General features: G+C 45.0%; 1 protein-coding gene, 1 long non-coding RNA gene and 1 other non-coding gene across 3 annotated transcripts; 1 reads left to right on the top strand and 2 right to left on the bottom strand.

The window, feature by feature from the left end:
* Nucleotides 1-316: 316 nt before the first annotated feature.
* Nucleotides 317-4,080, bottom strand: RPL39 (ribosomal protein L39). The gene is made up of 3 exons (XM_010985869.3): nucleotides 3,933-4,080; nucleotides 2,403-2,506; nucleotides 317-556 (listed from the first exon to the last, which is right to left on the bottom strand). The coding sequence occupies exons 1-3, from the start codon at nucleotides 3,933-3,935 to the stop codon at nucleotides 508-510; spliced, it is 156 nt and encodes a 51-aa protein (XP_010984171.1). The 5' UTR covers nucleotides 3,936-4,080; the 3' UTR covers nucleotides 317-507.
* On the bottom strand, nucleotides 1,163-1,294 carry LOC116151085 (small nucleolar RNA SNORA69). The gene has a single exon (XR_004134869.1). It is a non-coding gene; the product is annotated as a small nucleolar RNA SNORA69 (small nucleolar RNA).
* On the top strand, nucleotides 4,060-8,771 carry LOC105093938 (uncharacterized). Its single transcript, XR_837602.3, has 3 exons — nucleotides 4,060-4,158; nucleotides 7,162-7,310; nucleotides 8,730-8,771. It is a non-coding gene; the product is annotated as an uncharacterized LOC105093938 (long non-coding RNA).
* The last annotated feature ends 3,773 nt before the right edge of the window (nucleotides 8,772-12,544 follow it).

The raw sequence follows: 12,544 nt of genomic DNA, 5'->3' as shown, positions 1-12,544 counted from the left end.
CTGAATTTATTAAATGTCAAAATATCCTTGATTTCTCTCAACCATTTAAAAAAGATGCCTCTTAAGAATGTGCTACCCTCAGGTATGGGGATGATATATGTGCACTTCCCATAACAGAAGCTTTAAGAGCTGCTAGTCACAGGGAGCTGTTTAATTACAAATAAGTAAATTAAGAAAGAAACCCAGTTTCTTACTCACACTAGCCATACTTCTAAGTACTTGGCAGCAAGAGAACATTGCTATCACTGGACAGTCTGTGTTAGATCTGACAGGAGGGGGGATTCAGTATGTCCTCACAGACCAGAATACAACAGAGTTTCAACAAAAGGTCTCACATATTTATTACTGAGCAAAAGCAACAGACCACAGACATGGCCACAAAGAGAAACTCCATATTCCCAAACATATCCAGCTGTTCATGCAACAGCACTATCTTCAGAGTGATATGGTAAGATGCAGAAGAACTTGACACAGCATAAATATGTGCACCACCTCATGTGCGGCTCCTTATAGACCCAGCTTGGTTCTTCTCCAATGTCTTCTCTTGGAGTTGTACCTACACAGAAGGAAACTGCAAGTTACAAAGGCAGTCCTGACCTCAATTTAGCTGCTCTTATTCACCACAAACTTTTGCCTTAAAAGTATCATAACATCTTTGAGAGGCAAAAGGTCCCGTTTTTCCTTCCTTTAACAAGTTTGAAGCTTTTTGGAGTGTAAAAAATTATTTGCTAGATGTGCTAAAGAACTACTCAAAAAAAATTTTTAATTGAAGTAGTCAGTTACAATGCATCAATTTCTGGTATACAGCACAATATCCCAGTCATGCATATACATACATATACTCGATTCCATATTCTTCAAATCAAATGTTTACCTCTCAAAATGATTCCAGGCTAGGAAAAAACACACTGGTTCTTTATTGGGACATGAGTAGTGGAGAAGCTCTCTCCCCTCCCCAAGTGTACACTCACTCACAGACCTGGGCAGACCCAGACAGAGACATATGCATTTAACCCCTCTTTCTAAACTACAGCAAAAAGTCATTTCTACATAATGGGTCACACACATATATAAAAGCTCCTATATAATTTTTATAATAGATTAACACTGCCAGTTATTTCAATACCAAAGCAAGTGATTTGCAGAGCTAAGGCCATCTCAAAATTGTCCATGTCAATCTGTCATGATTTTACCCCGATAAAGGCAAAATCAAAAATGACCAACACAGATTTTCTTTCAGCAGGATAATGTCAGTACTTCCACAAAACGAAGCACTGTAATTGCAACCTGCTTTCAATACATTTTAAAGTTAGAAGATAGCTGAGGCAATAGAAAAACCATTTGAGCAAATCTTCTGTGCCCAGAGTATATAATCTTAAATGTAGTAACTTCCAAACTCTAGACCGCAGAGCAAGAGACTAATAATCTGATAACTGCAGGTACTCTTTACTGAGCTAGGCACCACCATCACTGAATAAGGACATGATAAGGTTTCAATTAATTGGCCTTTAAGGCTACAATGGGCAGTGATTTTCACATCTAATTGGCTAAATGAATTCAGACAATTGGCCCTCAATTTTAGCCCTGACAATTCCCATCTTAGTCTTCATTATCAGCAAACTAATCCCACTTCTATTTGCCATACAACCAAGTCAGTGTTCTATACTAGCTTCAAGATCTCATCTTACTCCTGAGCTTCTTACCTGGGCAAGGACTCACCAGCTAGGACCACCCTACAGTGTCAGCTTAAAAATGCTTTGAAAATAAGTATTCTGGTAATATCTGCTTCCTCTTTTGTGGTCTTCAGGGCTCAATTATTTGGGGGAGCGAGAAAATCTAATATTTCATTTTAAACAAACCAAACTCCTGAGCCCTTGGGGAAGTTATCACTGACTTTTCTGATGCTTTATTTTCCTTCCCTTCAAGATCTGTCAAGGCCCACCCATTCCCCAAAGAGCCGAAAGGCAAGGAGAAGACCTGAGTATTAGATCTAGCTTTGCCTGAAGTTAGCCTAGATGACCTTGGAGGTCCTTTGTAGCAATTTACCATCAATTTAATTACTTCTGCAGTAGAAGGCAATCTTCCAGTCTTTAGAAAAGATAAACATTTCATTGCCTTTTCTACTAGGATGTGTAATGACACACAATCTTCCACCTTATGTTGTCTCAGACTGAAGACACCAGGAAATTAACAAATGCTGGAATGTCTGCCTCTAAGCCCAGCTATGGGCTGGGTGCTGTCCAGAAGCCCAGAGGAAACACATTAAAAAAAAAAAAAAAAGAAATTCAGAATGGTGGTACAGGATCAATTAAACTGTATATAACTTTCAATTGCGTATTTATGTCCAGAAAGCAACCCTAAGTATAACAAAAAACAAGTGTGGGGTGTGTGTGTCCTCTTACCTGATTTTATTACCAGTTTTCATTCGAATCCATTGGGGAATGGGACGATTCTGTTTTTGTTTCTTGGCCAGGAATCGCTTGATCCTGAAAGTCTTGTGAGAAGACTGGGAAGGAAATGCAATCAATTTAACGACAATACCAGAGCTTGCTCAAATGATTCAGTCAGAACTCCCTAAATCCACCATTTGAATGCTTAACATATACCAGAAATAACTCTTGATGCTAAACCTATCACGCCCTTTGCTTTGTTCCTCACTTCTCAACATGCGGATACCATAATTCCCAGTGTTCAAATAAAAATCAGTATTGAGGACGGTAGGTAATCTGCCCCAAAGCAGAATGTTAATGTGCAGAGCTGGGAACCCAGGTCCTCTCTGTTCCAAGGCTAGGGCGCCTTCCAGTCTTCCCTGTTGTCACTCTAGGACTCAGAGGACCACACCAGAGACGGCTAGGACTAGAGCATGAGGCCTTTAACGATCACTTGCAAGTCACTGAGCCTCTGCACTATTTTGTAAAACCAGGGTACCTACTTTCAAAGGTCATTGCGACAGTAAGATTTACACAAAATTCTTGACATTCGGTAGATCTGCTCTAACCTATTGACCATTTTTGTATTAATTCTAACTATTTAAAACATCACTCTTCCAAGGATGACTTTCTCCATTTCCCGTTCCTTTTTTTTTTTTTTTTGGCTTTCATGATGAACTTGGGTCATCTAAGCCCAATCCCAACCCCTTCCCTGCCCAGTTTGCACGAGGGTCCGGAGAAATGGCCAATGAGGCCCGACATACTCTTGGCGTAATAGGGGCCATTACAAAGAAGGAAAAGACTGCACCCCTCTCTCCCAGCTCACGCAGTAGCTGTAAAATTTTGTTAACTAATAAAACCATAAAATACCAGATACCGATCCTCTCCATACCTACAAGCTTAGACAGTTTTTTCAGGGAACGATCACAGGAAAAACGCAGTAACTCCGTATCTGGTATTTTACAAAGAACGCCCGGATGGCATATAGATTTACATCACAGCACCCCTCGTTCCAGGCGCTTCCAAGGTGACGCTCAAATCCCTTAACAAAGAGCCAAAGTCTGGTAATCTCGTAACGTGGCATACTCCTTGTCCCCAAGTGAAAAGTGTTCGAAAAACGCAACCCACATTCCCTTCTCAATGCTCAGAACATCCAGCGTGTCGCGAGCCACGACCTCTGGGATGCCCCCTCGATCTCTATCTTTGCCCCAGGAACACAGTTCGCTCCGAGAGAAACGGAAATCCCTGCCCGCCTGAGTAGCAGCCTGGAGCAGAGGAGCGCCCCCTCGGACCTCGGCGCGCCAGAGCAGTCCGCTCCTCCCCAGGTGCCCGCTCGTTTCCCGCCAGGCCCGCGGACCGGAGCGGTAGACAAACTCGATCTCCCCTGGGAAAAGCCTTAAAAAGGGACCTGCAACTCGACGCAGCCCGCGACGTCGGGCGAGCTCGCGGAGACCTCAGGTCTCGTGAAGCTACCCCGGAGCGGATGGTAACGGATGGACTTACCATGGCGAGGACCAAACTCAAGCCCACATACGATGGCGGAGAAGAGAAGAGAGGAAGAAACCGCCGGAAGGACGTGTTTAGAAGGCGCCGTTGGAGGCGGGGCTTGGAGAGGTGACGCTATGCGCCGACCATCGCCCCCTGGCGGCCTCTCTCTGAGCGCGCTCCCGTGGGGCCGTGGGAAACAGCGTTCGTTCGTGCGAAATGGAGTTCGCTTCGTTTCACTTCCGTAAGTGGGTTCCTCAGGAGCCCGTTAGTGTGCCCGGGGCACCCTGTGTCATGGGTGAGGCAGCCAGTCCGTGGTAAATACCAAAGCCGAAGCCCTTCCAAAGGCGGAAGGAGCGGGGTGGGCGGGGCTATCTCTAAGGGAGGGCGGGGGAGACGTCACGTCCGCGCCCAAGGGACTTCAGTGCTGCGCTGGGGAAAGAGCGCGCCGAGGAGCGGAGGTTGGGAGCGCCCCGCTAGGGTGGGCTCGTGGGTCGTGGCCCAGCTGTTTCTCTGCCCTAGTTTCGACCTGGCTGGGCGGTGCGGGACGGGAAAGGACTGTAGTGTTCGGCGAGAGGTTGCCAATAAATGTTCTAAACTGAAAAATTTCTGGACAGAACCGTTTCCTTTGGCTGCTGGGAAACCCAGAGCGACTTTGTACCCCCCCTTTGGCGAAGTATACAGGAATTAATGGCATACATTTTGAATGTTAATGTTCCCCGTTTTCATATTTTTCTTCTCCCCGTTTAAAACCAAAGGCCTCTATGTATCTTTGCAGTCACTTCAAGCATTTTTGCACCAATAGAGTAAGGGAAGAGTTTTTAACCTGAGGTCCACAAGGGTCTGTGTATAGAATTCACAGGGTACATGAACTTGTATGGGGAAAAAATCACAACTTCATTTCATCAAACTGACTGAAATGTAGAGCATTCTTTATTTACAAATGTAGCCAACAGGCTACAGTGACATTCGCAGTACCTGTAACTTGATCACCAATAGAAATCAAAGATGCTTTCGTATCACATTGCAGTTGATGCAAGTGTCTCGAAATGTCATTTTTACACTCATCGCTTCTTTGAAATTGCAGTAGCTGTTAGACCCACAGGTAGAACTGTGTTAATCCAACATGTTGCTGTAGCACACGTTTCTTTTAGTAAATACATTAATAGCGTTGACTGGTGAGTGATAGTGTGACTGGTTTTCTTTGTAATCATGTGTACTTTGTTTTATGCATTTAAAAACATTCTGAAAATAAGTCCATAAACATCACTGCCAAAGAGTTCCTCGGCACAAAAATGAATCCCTGGGTTGGGGTATAGTGACAGATGGTAGAACAAACAAACTAGGTAGGATGCTTTGGAAATAGTCTGGACAAGAAGTGATGGTGGCCCAAAGTAAGGTAATCCCCATAATGTTGAATAAGAAGAAATAAGATCAAGAAATGATTGTGACATCAAATTAACAGGACTTGGTCCCAGGTCTCTGCCTTGGGCAGCTAGATGCTGGTACCTTAGATCTAGAGAAGGAATACAGATGTCATACGAAGCTTGAGCCCAAGTTAATAATTACTGTTTTTTTAACAGCAGAAGTTTAGTTATTTTAAGTCCATCTAGTTTTTAGATTCAGACCTTCATCCAAATAATTTTACATTTAATTTGACTGAGACCTCAGGCTTCTTAACTTGGATTTTTATTACTTATTTAAGAGCAAGAAGAAGCAGCAAATAACCCTTTAGTAGATAAATTATCATCATCATCATTATAGCTACCATTTTCTCAGGTTTAGTGTGTGACTGATACTGTTAAGAGCTTATATAAATCATCCTTTTAATGCTTATAGCTTTAAAGGGCACCTATTGTTGTTCTTACTGGTTTTCCTTCTACTTTGCATGTCACCCCTTCTGAGTTTCTTTTGCTGATTCTTCCTTACCTCACTTACTTTTTAACATTGGAGAGCCCTGAGGTTCAGATTTGGACCCCTTCTCTTTTCTATATACACTCACTCCTTTGGTGACCTCATCCAATATCATGGCTTTAAATACTCTTCTTGGTGGATGACACCCAAATGTACATCTCTGGTCTAGACATCTCCTTGAACTTCTACTACTTTCTCGATGTCTCCACCTGGATGTCTAATAGATGTCTTAAACTTAATATGTCACAAACAGAACTCCTGAGCTTTTCACCCCCAACTGGGTAACTCCCCATCTCAGCAAATGGCGCCTCCATTCTTCCTGTTGCTCAGGCCCAAATTTATCTTCCACTCTTCTCTTTTCTGTCACATCCCACATCCAGTTTGTCACTAGATCTGATCAGCTTAACTTTGAAATTTATCCGAATCTGAGGACTTACCACCTCTATCCTGATCCAAGCCACCCTCTCTCACCTAGATTATTTAAATGCTCCTTGCTAGTCTCCCTGCTTCTGCTCTGGCTTCCCTCCTGCAGCCAGAGTGCTCCTTTCAAGGCCCAAGTCAGATCATGTCACTCTTCTGCTCAGCACCCACCAATGGCTCCCCATCCCTCACCTAATACAAGTTAAAGTATTCACAGTGGCTTTTTAAAGCCCTACTCTGTAGGATCCCATTACTTCTCTGACTCTCCCTTTCACTCACTGTGCTGAAGGCACACTGACCTCCTTGCTCTTCCTTAAACACACCAGACACATTTCTCTTCACAGCCTTGGTACTAGGTGTTGTCTGCCTGGGACTCCATTCCCCTAGGTGTCCCATGGCTGGTTTCCTCACCTCCTGCAAGTCAAGGCTCATATGTAGCCATTTTAGAGAGACCACCCCCTGAACACTCTGTACCCCCCTTCCCTGTTTTGTTTTTCTCAATAACACTTATCACCTCCTAACACAACCATCATTTATTTGTTTATTGTCTAACTTCCCACTGGAATTAACCTCAATGCTTGAGATAATCATAGATTCACAAAAAGTCAGAAAGAAATGCACAAAGAAGTCCTGTGCTCCCTTCACGCAGCCTTCCGGGTGTTAATGTCTTGCATAACTATTGTGCAGTATCAAGACCAGGAAATTGACATTGGAACAATCCGAAGAGCTTACTGAGATTTCACCAGTTACACATGCACTCACTTGTACGTGTGTGTGTGTGGGGTTCTATACAGTTTTGTCACATGTGTAACTGTGGAACTACCACAACAAAATAGAGAACTGTACCATCACTACAGGGCTCCACAAGGGCAGGGGTTTTTTTGATCAGATTTGTTTGCTTCTGTACCCCCAGCACCAAGAACCAAACCTGCCACATAGTAGGCCTCAGTATCTGTTGACCTGAAGAGGCACCAGACTGTGGTGGTGACAGCAGAGACTCTGAAGCCAGGACCTGGATTTGAACACAGCTGTGCAATATACTAACTACGTGACCTTGGACAGGTAACTTACTGTGCCAGTGCCACAGTTCCCTCTTATGTAAAATGGGGATCAATAATATTACTTAGCTCATCGTGCTGTGGTGAGGATTCAGAGTCATTGGTAAGCATGTTAAGCACATAGCAAGGCTTGAGTTAATATATACCCAGCAGATAATAGCCATCAAGCTCAGTGTACAGAAGCCATTGTTACTTTTATTCCCTTGTGTTGTGACAGGGCACTTAGTGTTAGGAACTATAAGAAAGGTGCAAATAGACTATTACAAGAAGGTTGAAGAGGTGCCAATTGCCAGCTTAGGGGAGGAGGTGGCATTTGAAGTCAGCCTTACAAGGCAAGTGGTGGTGTTATGGCTGAACTGTGTTCCCCCAAAATGTGTATGTTGAAGCCCTATCCCTAGTATGTCAGAATGTGCTTTATTTGGAGGTAGGGCCTTTACAGAGGTAACCAAGTTAAAATAAGGCTTGCTGGTGTGGCCCCTAATCCAGTCTGATTGGTGTCCTCAATCAGAAGAGATTAGGACACGCAAGGAGACGCCAGGGGTGCTCACATACATGCGGAGAGACCATGTGACGACACGACGGGAAGGTGGCTGGCTATCTGTGAGCCAAAGAGAGAGGCTTCAGCAGAAAACAGACCTGCTGATACCTTGATCTCGGACTTCTCGCCTCCAGAACTATGAGAAACTTCTGTTGTTTAAGCCACGCAGTCTGTGGTATTTTGTTATGGCAGCTCTAGCTGACTGAGACAGGTGGGATCAGGACATGGGGAGCCGGGAGGAGGGCATTCCAGCTAGAAGGAACAGCATGCTACCAGTCACAAGAGTCAATGTGCTATACATTCTGATTGGCTGGAGCCAGGGAGGCTGGCTTCAGGAACTGAAATTCCACAGAGCTGGGCCCCACAGGGGTCAGAAAGGGCAAGGGCTGTGAAGAGGCTCCAGGATGTGACATCAGGTGCCCCTTGGTGCCCTTGAAAGTTGGGCAGTATAGATGGGGGGCAAGGAAGGGGGAAAGAGAGGAAAGCGTGGGTGGTGAGGTGGGGCAGGGCTTGCACACAGGAGATGCTTTTAGGACATTTGAGTGTGAAGGGAAGGAGACAAAGGAGGGTAGTGAGAGAGGGTGGTGAGCTCAAGAGTTGGTCGTTTCTGGCAGATCATGGGAAGGAGAGAAATTAAACATGCAAGGAAACCCAGATATAATAGATAGCATGGGGGTCTCAGAGGACATGGTGGGGGCGGAATGAAGGGCATCAGAAGAGAAGTTGGCCTTGAAAAGGAAAACAGTCGTTTCCTGCATTGGGGAGGAAGGAGAAGGACAAAAGGAGAGAATTTTTTTTCTGTAAATTTAATTCTGTTTTTTAGTCATGTAAATATTTTCCATGGTTCCATTTACATCCTATATAACCCTACATTTCCTCTCCTAGGTGTTTCTCCAACAGAAAAGTGAACACAAGTGCATCAAATGGTATGTACTGAGGGGAGGGAATAGCTCAGTGGTAGAGCATGTGCTTAGCACGTATGATGTCCTGGGTTCAATCCCCAGTACCTCCATCAAAAAAATAAATAAATAAACCAAATTACCTCCCTCCACACAAAAAAGGTATGTACTAAATTGCTTATAGCAGAATTATTTCTAACAGCCCCAAATTGGACACTGTCCTAATCTATCTCCAGCTGAACAGATAAACTGTGGTATATTTACCCAGGGCTACTATACAGCACCAGTTCTCAAAGTGTGATCCAGGGAACTCTGGGGGATCCTCAAGACCTTTTCGGAGGGTCTGCAGGATCAAAACTATTTTTGTAATAATACAAAGAAGTCATCTGCTTCTTTCACTCTCACCCTCTCATGAGTGTACCGTGGAGTTTCCAAGTGTTTAAATGATCTGTCATGACTTCATTGCTCTGACAGGCAATAGATGTGTGCTTGCTTGTGTGTTCTTGGGTTTTAAATATTTCTCAGTTTTAATTTCTAATACAGCAAATATCATAGATATAATCCACACAAACAAAGGCCCTTTGGAGTCCTCGATGATTTTTAAGTGCAAAAGGGTCATAACGCTAAAACGTTTGGGATCCGCTCCTATACAGCAAGGAAAATTAACACACTGCAGCTACCCACGGCAGCATGAATGGATCTCACAAACATCCACAAATGTGGAACAAAAGAAAGCCAGACACAGAATCATGCATACTGTATGATTCCATTTACGTAAAGACCAAAAATGGGTAAAACTAATTTGCGCTGTAGAAGTCAGGATAGTGGTTATCCTTGGGCGCAGGGGACCCTGGTCTATTCTGTTAGCCTGATCTTGGTGCTGGTCCTGTGGGTGTGTTCCCTTTGTGAAAATTCAACTAGCTGAAAACTTCAGGTTTGTGCGCTTTTCTGTGTGGGTGTTATATTTCAATATGAGTTAAAAATACATTTATATGGGTCTACAGACAAAACTCTAGATGGAGCATTTACAGAGGTCTATTATCCCAGTCTCTCCTCCCCACCTTCTCTCCCTCCCCCTTAGGCTGTTTTTCCCCTGTAGGTGATTTGTATTAGTTGCTGATTTCTCCTTCCACTGTTTCTTTTGGATAACATCTGAATATTTTCATTTTCATTTCATTTCAGATAGTCATATATTTGCTTGAATAACCCCCATCCTTGCCTTCCTGTGGTGAAAGTAGCGTGTTATGCCCAAGAGAGGGAACTTGAGAGGTGGAGAGAAGGAAAATGGAAGTGGTACCCAGCAGATGGCTTGGAGCTCAGGAAATTAGGAGGCTCAACAGCCTTCTGCAGACAATAAAGGGATTTAGAGATAGAGGAAAGGATTTGGAATAGATATATGCATTCATTCAAGAAGCTGAATGCCCTTACCAGGCACAGTCGTGGGCTGGACTGTACTGTCCTTTGCAGCACAGTGTGGCCCACGTGCTGAGGGGATGGATGCACGGATGCTGGGAGAGCACAGAGGAACTACCCACTGCATGCCACCCCCCCTCCCCGTCCCGGCCCCCAGGCAGTAGAGGGTCCTTAGAGAAGGAGCTGCTGGAGGGAAATGCTGAAGAAAGAATAACAAGGGGCAGGGAAGGGGTGGCTTTCCAGGAAGGGGGAGCTATATTTGCAAAGGTGTAGAAGCTGAGAGCAGGTTTCCAGGGCTTCCCCCAACAGGCCCCAGAGTCCAAGCTTTATCCTGGAGGCCAACAATTTGTAATTTCTTTATTCTTTGTTTTAAAAGCTATTTTATAGAGAAACCCATCCTTGACTCTTCTCTTTCTCTTACACCCCTATTCTAATCTGATAGCAAATCCTGTCTGCTCTCTCTTCAACACATATCTAGAATCCAAACACTCCTCTCTATCCCCAACCCTGGCTCAAGACACCACCATCTCTCACTTGGATCATAACAAAAATCTTCTCCCTTCTGACTCTGCCCCCTACCTCTCTTCTCACCACAGCAGTCAGAGTGATCCTGCCAAAACCTGTCAGATTGAGTCACTCCTCTGCTCAGAGGCTGGCTCATCATTTCACTCAACTAAAAGTCCAAGTCCTTACAACGGTCTACAAGGGGCAAGCACCATCAGACCCTTCCACTCAGACCTCATCTCCAACTGCTTTCTCCTTCAGCTCACTCTGCTTCTTCCACACTCGCCAATTACGTTCTCACCCCAGGGCCTTTGCACTTGCTGTTCCCTCTGCCTGGAAGCTTCCCCCATCAGTCTCTTTAGGTTTCTATTCACATTCCACCTTCTCAGTGAAACTTTCCCTGACCACCCTATCTCTAAAATTGCAGGCTCTGCGCTCCACTTAGTATTCCCTACCCTGATTCTGCTTTATTGTTCTCTGGAACTTCTTTGCCATCACGTACATTTTCTTTTTTTATGGCCTGACTCCCTCCCTAGAATGTGAGTTCTGTGAGGCTGTGGATTGTGTGTTCTGTTCACTACCATCTTCCCTTAGCCAAAATAGTGCCTCACACATAGTAGGTGCTCAATAAATATTTGATGTATGAATGAACAAACTCAAAAACCCAGACAGACAAAATAGAAGAGTAGACCCCTCAGGGCAGTTGACAGCCTGACTGTTTGGCATGAGCACTTCACTTCTCGTTTGAAGAACCCCGAAAGTGCTGCTGCCCAGCCAAGAGGGTTCCTCAGAGTGGAGCTTCAGTGTGATTGCCAAAGGCATATGGGAGCCGTTGAAAGCTTTTGAAGGGTAAGTGGGAATTAGATAATTATTTTAGAAGGATCACTTGGGCAGCTATGCAGGTAGCAGGTGGAGGTGGAGGCAAGAGTAGAAACGAGGAGATCCACGGGGGCTGATGCTGTGGTCCCAGCACCACCACGACAGTGATGATGATGACATTCTTGTTTGCTGCAGTTGCCTCCCAGTCCCCGAGTCCGTACCTCCCATTCTTTGCAGATTTAGCTCCTGGCTCACTGCTGCTATCTCGAACACTACTCCAGTCACAGTTCTTGGTGCATTCAGTATCCATGCAGACACTTCTGGCCCCTTGGCCTCCTCTCCTCAGGCAATCCTGTCCCCCACCGCACCTCAGCCCCTGCTCCCTTGCCATACCTTTGACCTTGGCATTATCACATTCTCTGCTGTCTTTTCAGCCAACTTCCTCTAGGACTCCTGCACTAACAATTCTTCCACTTCCCTGGGACCATCCATCCACTGAACCCATGCTCTTTCCCTGTTCTCTCCACCACCCCTCCGTGTCTCCTCTTCCCTCCGTACTTCACTTAAGCTTAAATCACTCTCACACCCTATCCTTTTCTGTACTTGCTTGGAGAAACCGTAACCCTGGTAAATCCATTTCTCCATCTGCCTGACAACCTGCGCCTCTGGCAGCTGAATGAGGGTGGGGAAACCAACTGGCCTCACTTCAGGTTCACAAGCACTGACTTCAAGTGGGTCCTCAGTGCTGCCCCAGAAGCCTGCATTTCTTTAGCCCAGCCACCCTCCCGTTCTCCTAAAGCAGTGCTTCTCAAGCTTAAATGGGCCCATGACTCACCTGGGGATCTTGTTAGACAACAGATGCTGATTCTGCATCTCTGACAACTTCCTGGGTGATGTGCGTGCTGCTGGCCCATGAATCCGCCCTTGGAGTAGCAAGAGCCTAGACCAGGGGCCACCAAACTTTTTCTTATACCAAATATTTTAGGCTTTGCAGGCGACATATGGTGTCTCTTACAACTATTCAACTCTGCTGTTGTAGCTAGACAGTACAAAAACGAATGGGTG

The sequence above is a fragment of the Camelus dromedarius genome, chromosome X (assembly GCF_036321535.1).
Source record: "Camelus dromedarius isolate mCamDro1 chromosome X, mCamDro1.pat, whole genome shotgun sequence".
NCBI lineage: Eukaryota > Metazoa > Chordata > Mammalia > Artiodactyla > Camelidae > Camelus > Camelus dromedarius.
Note: the sequence above shows the minus strand (reverse complement) of the source record. Positions and strands in the feature narration are given on the sequence as shown.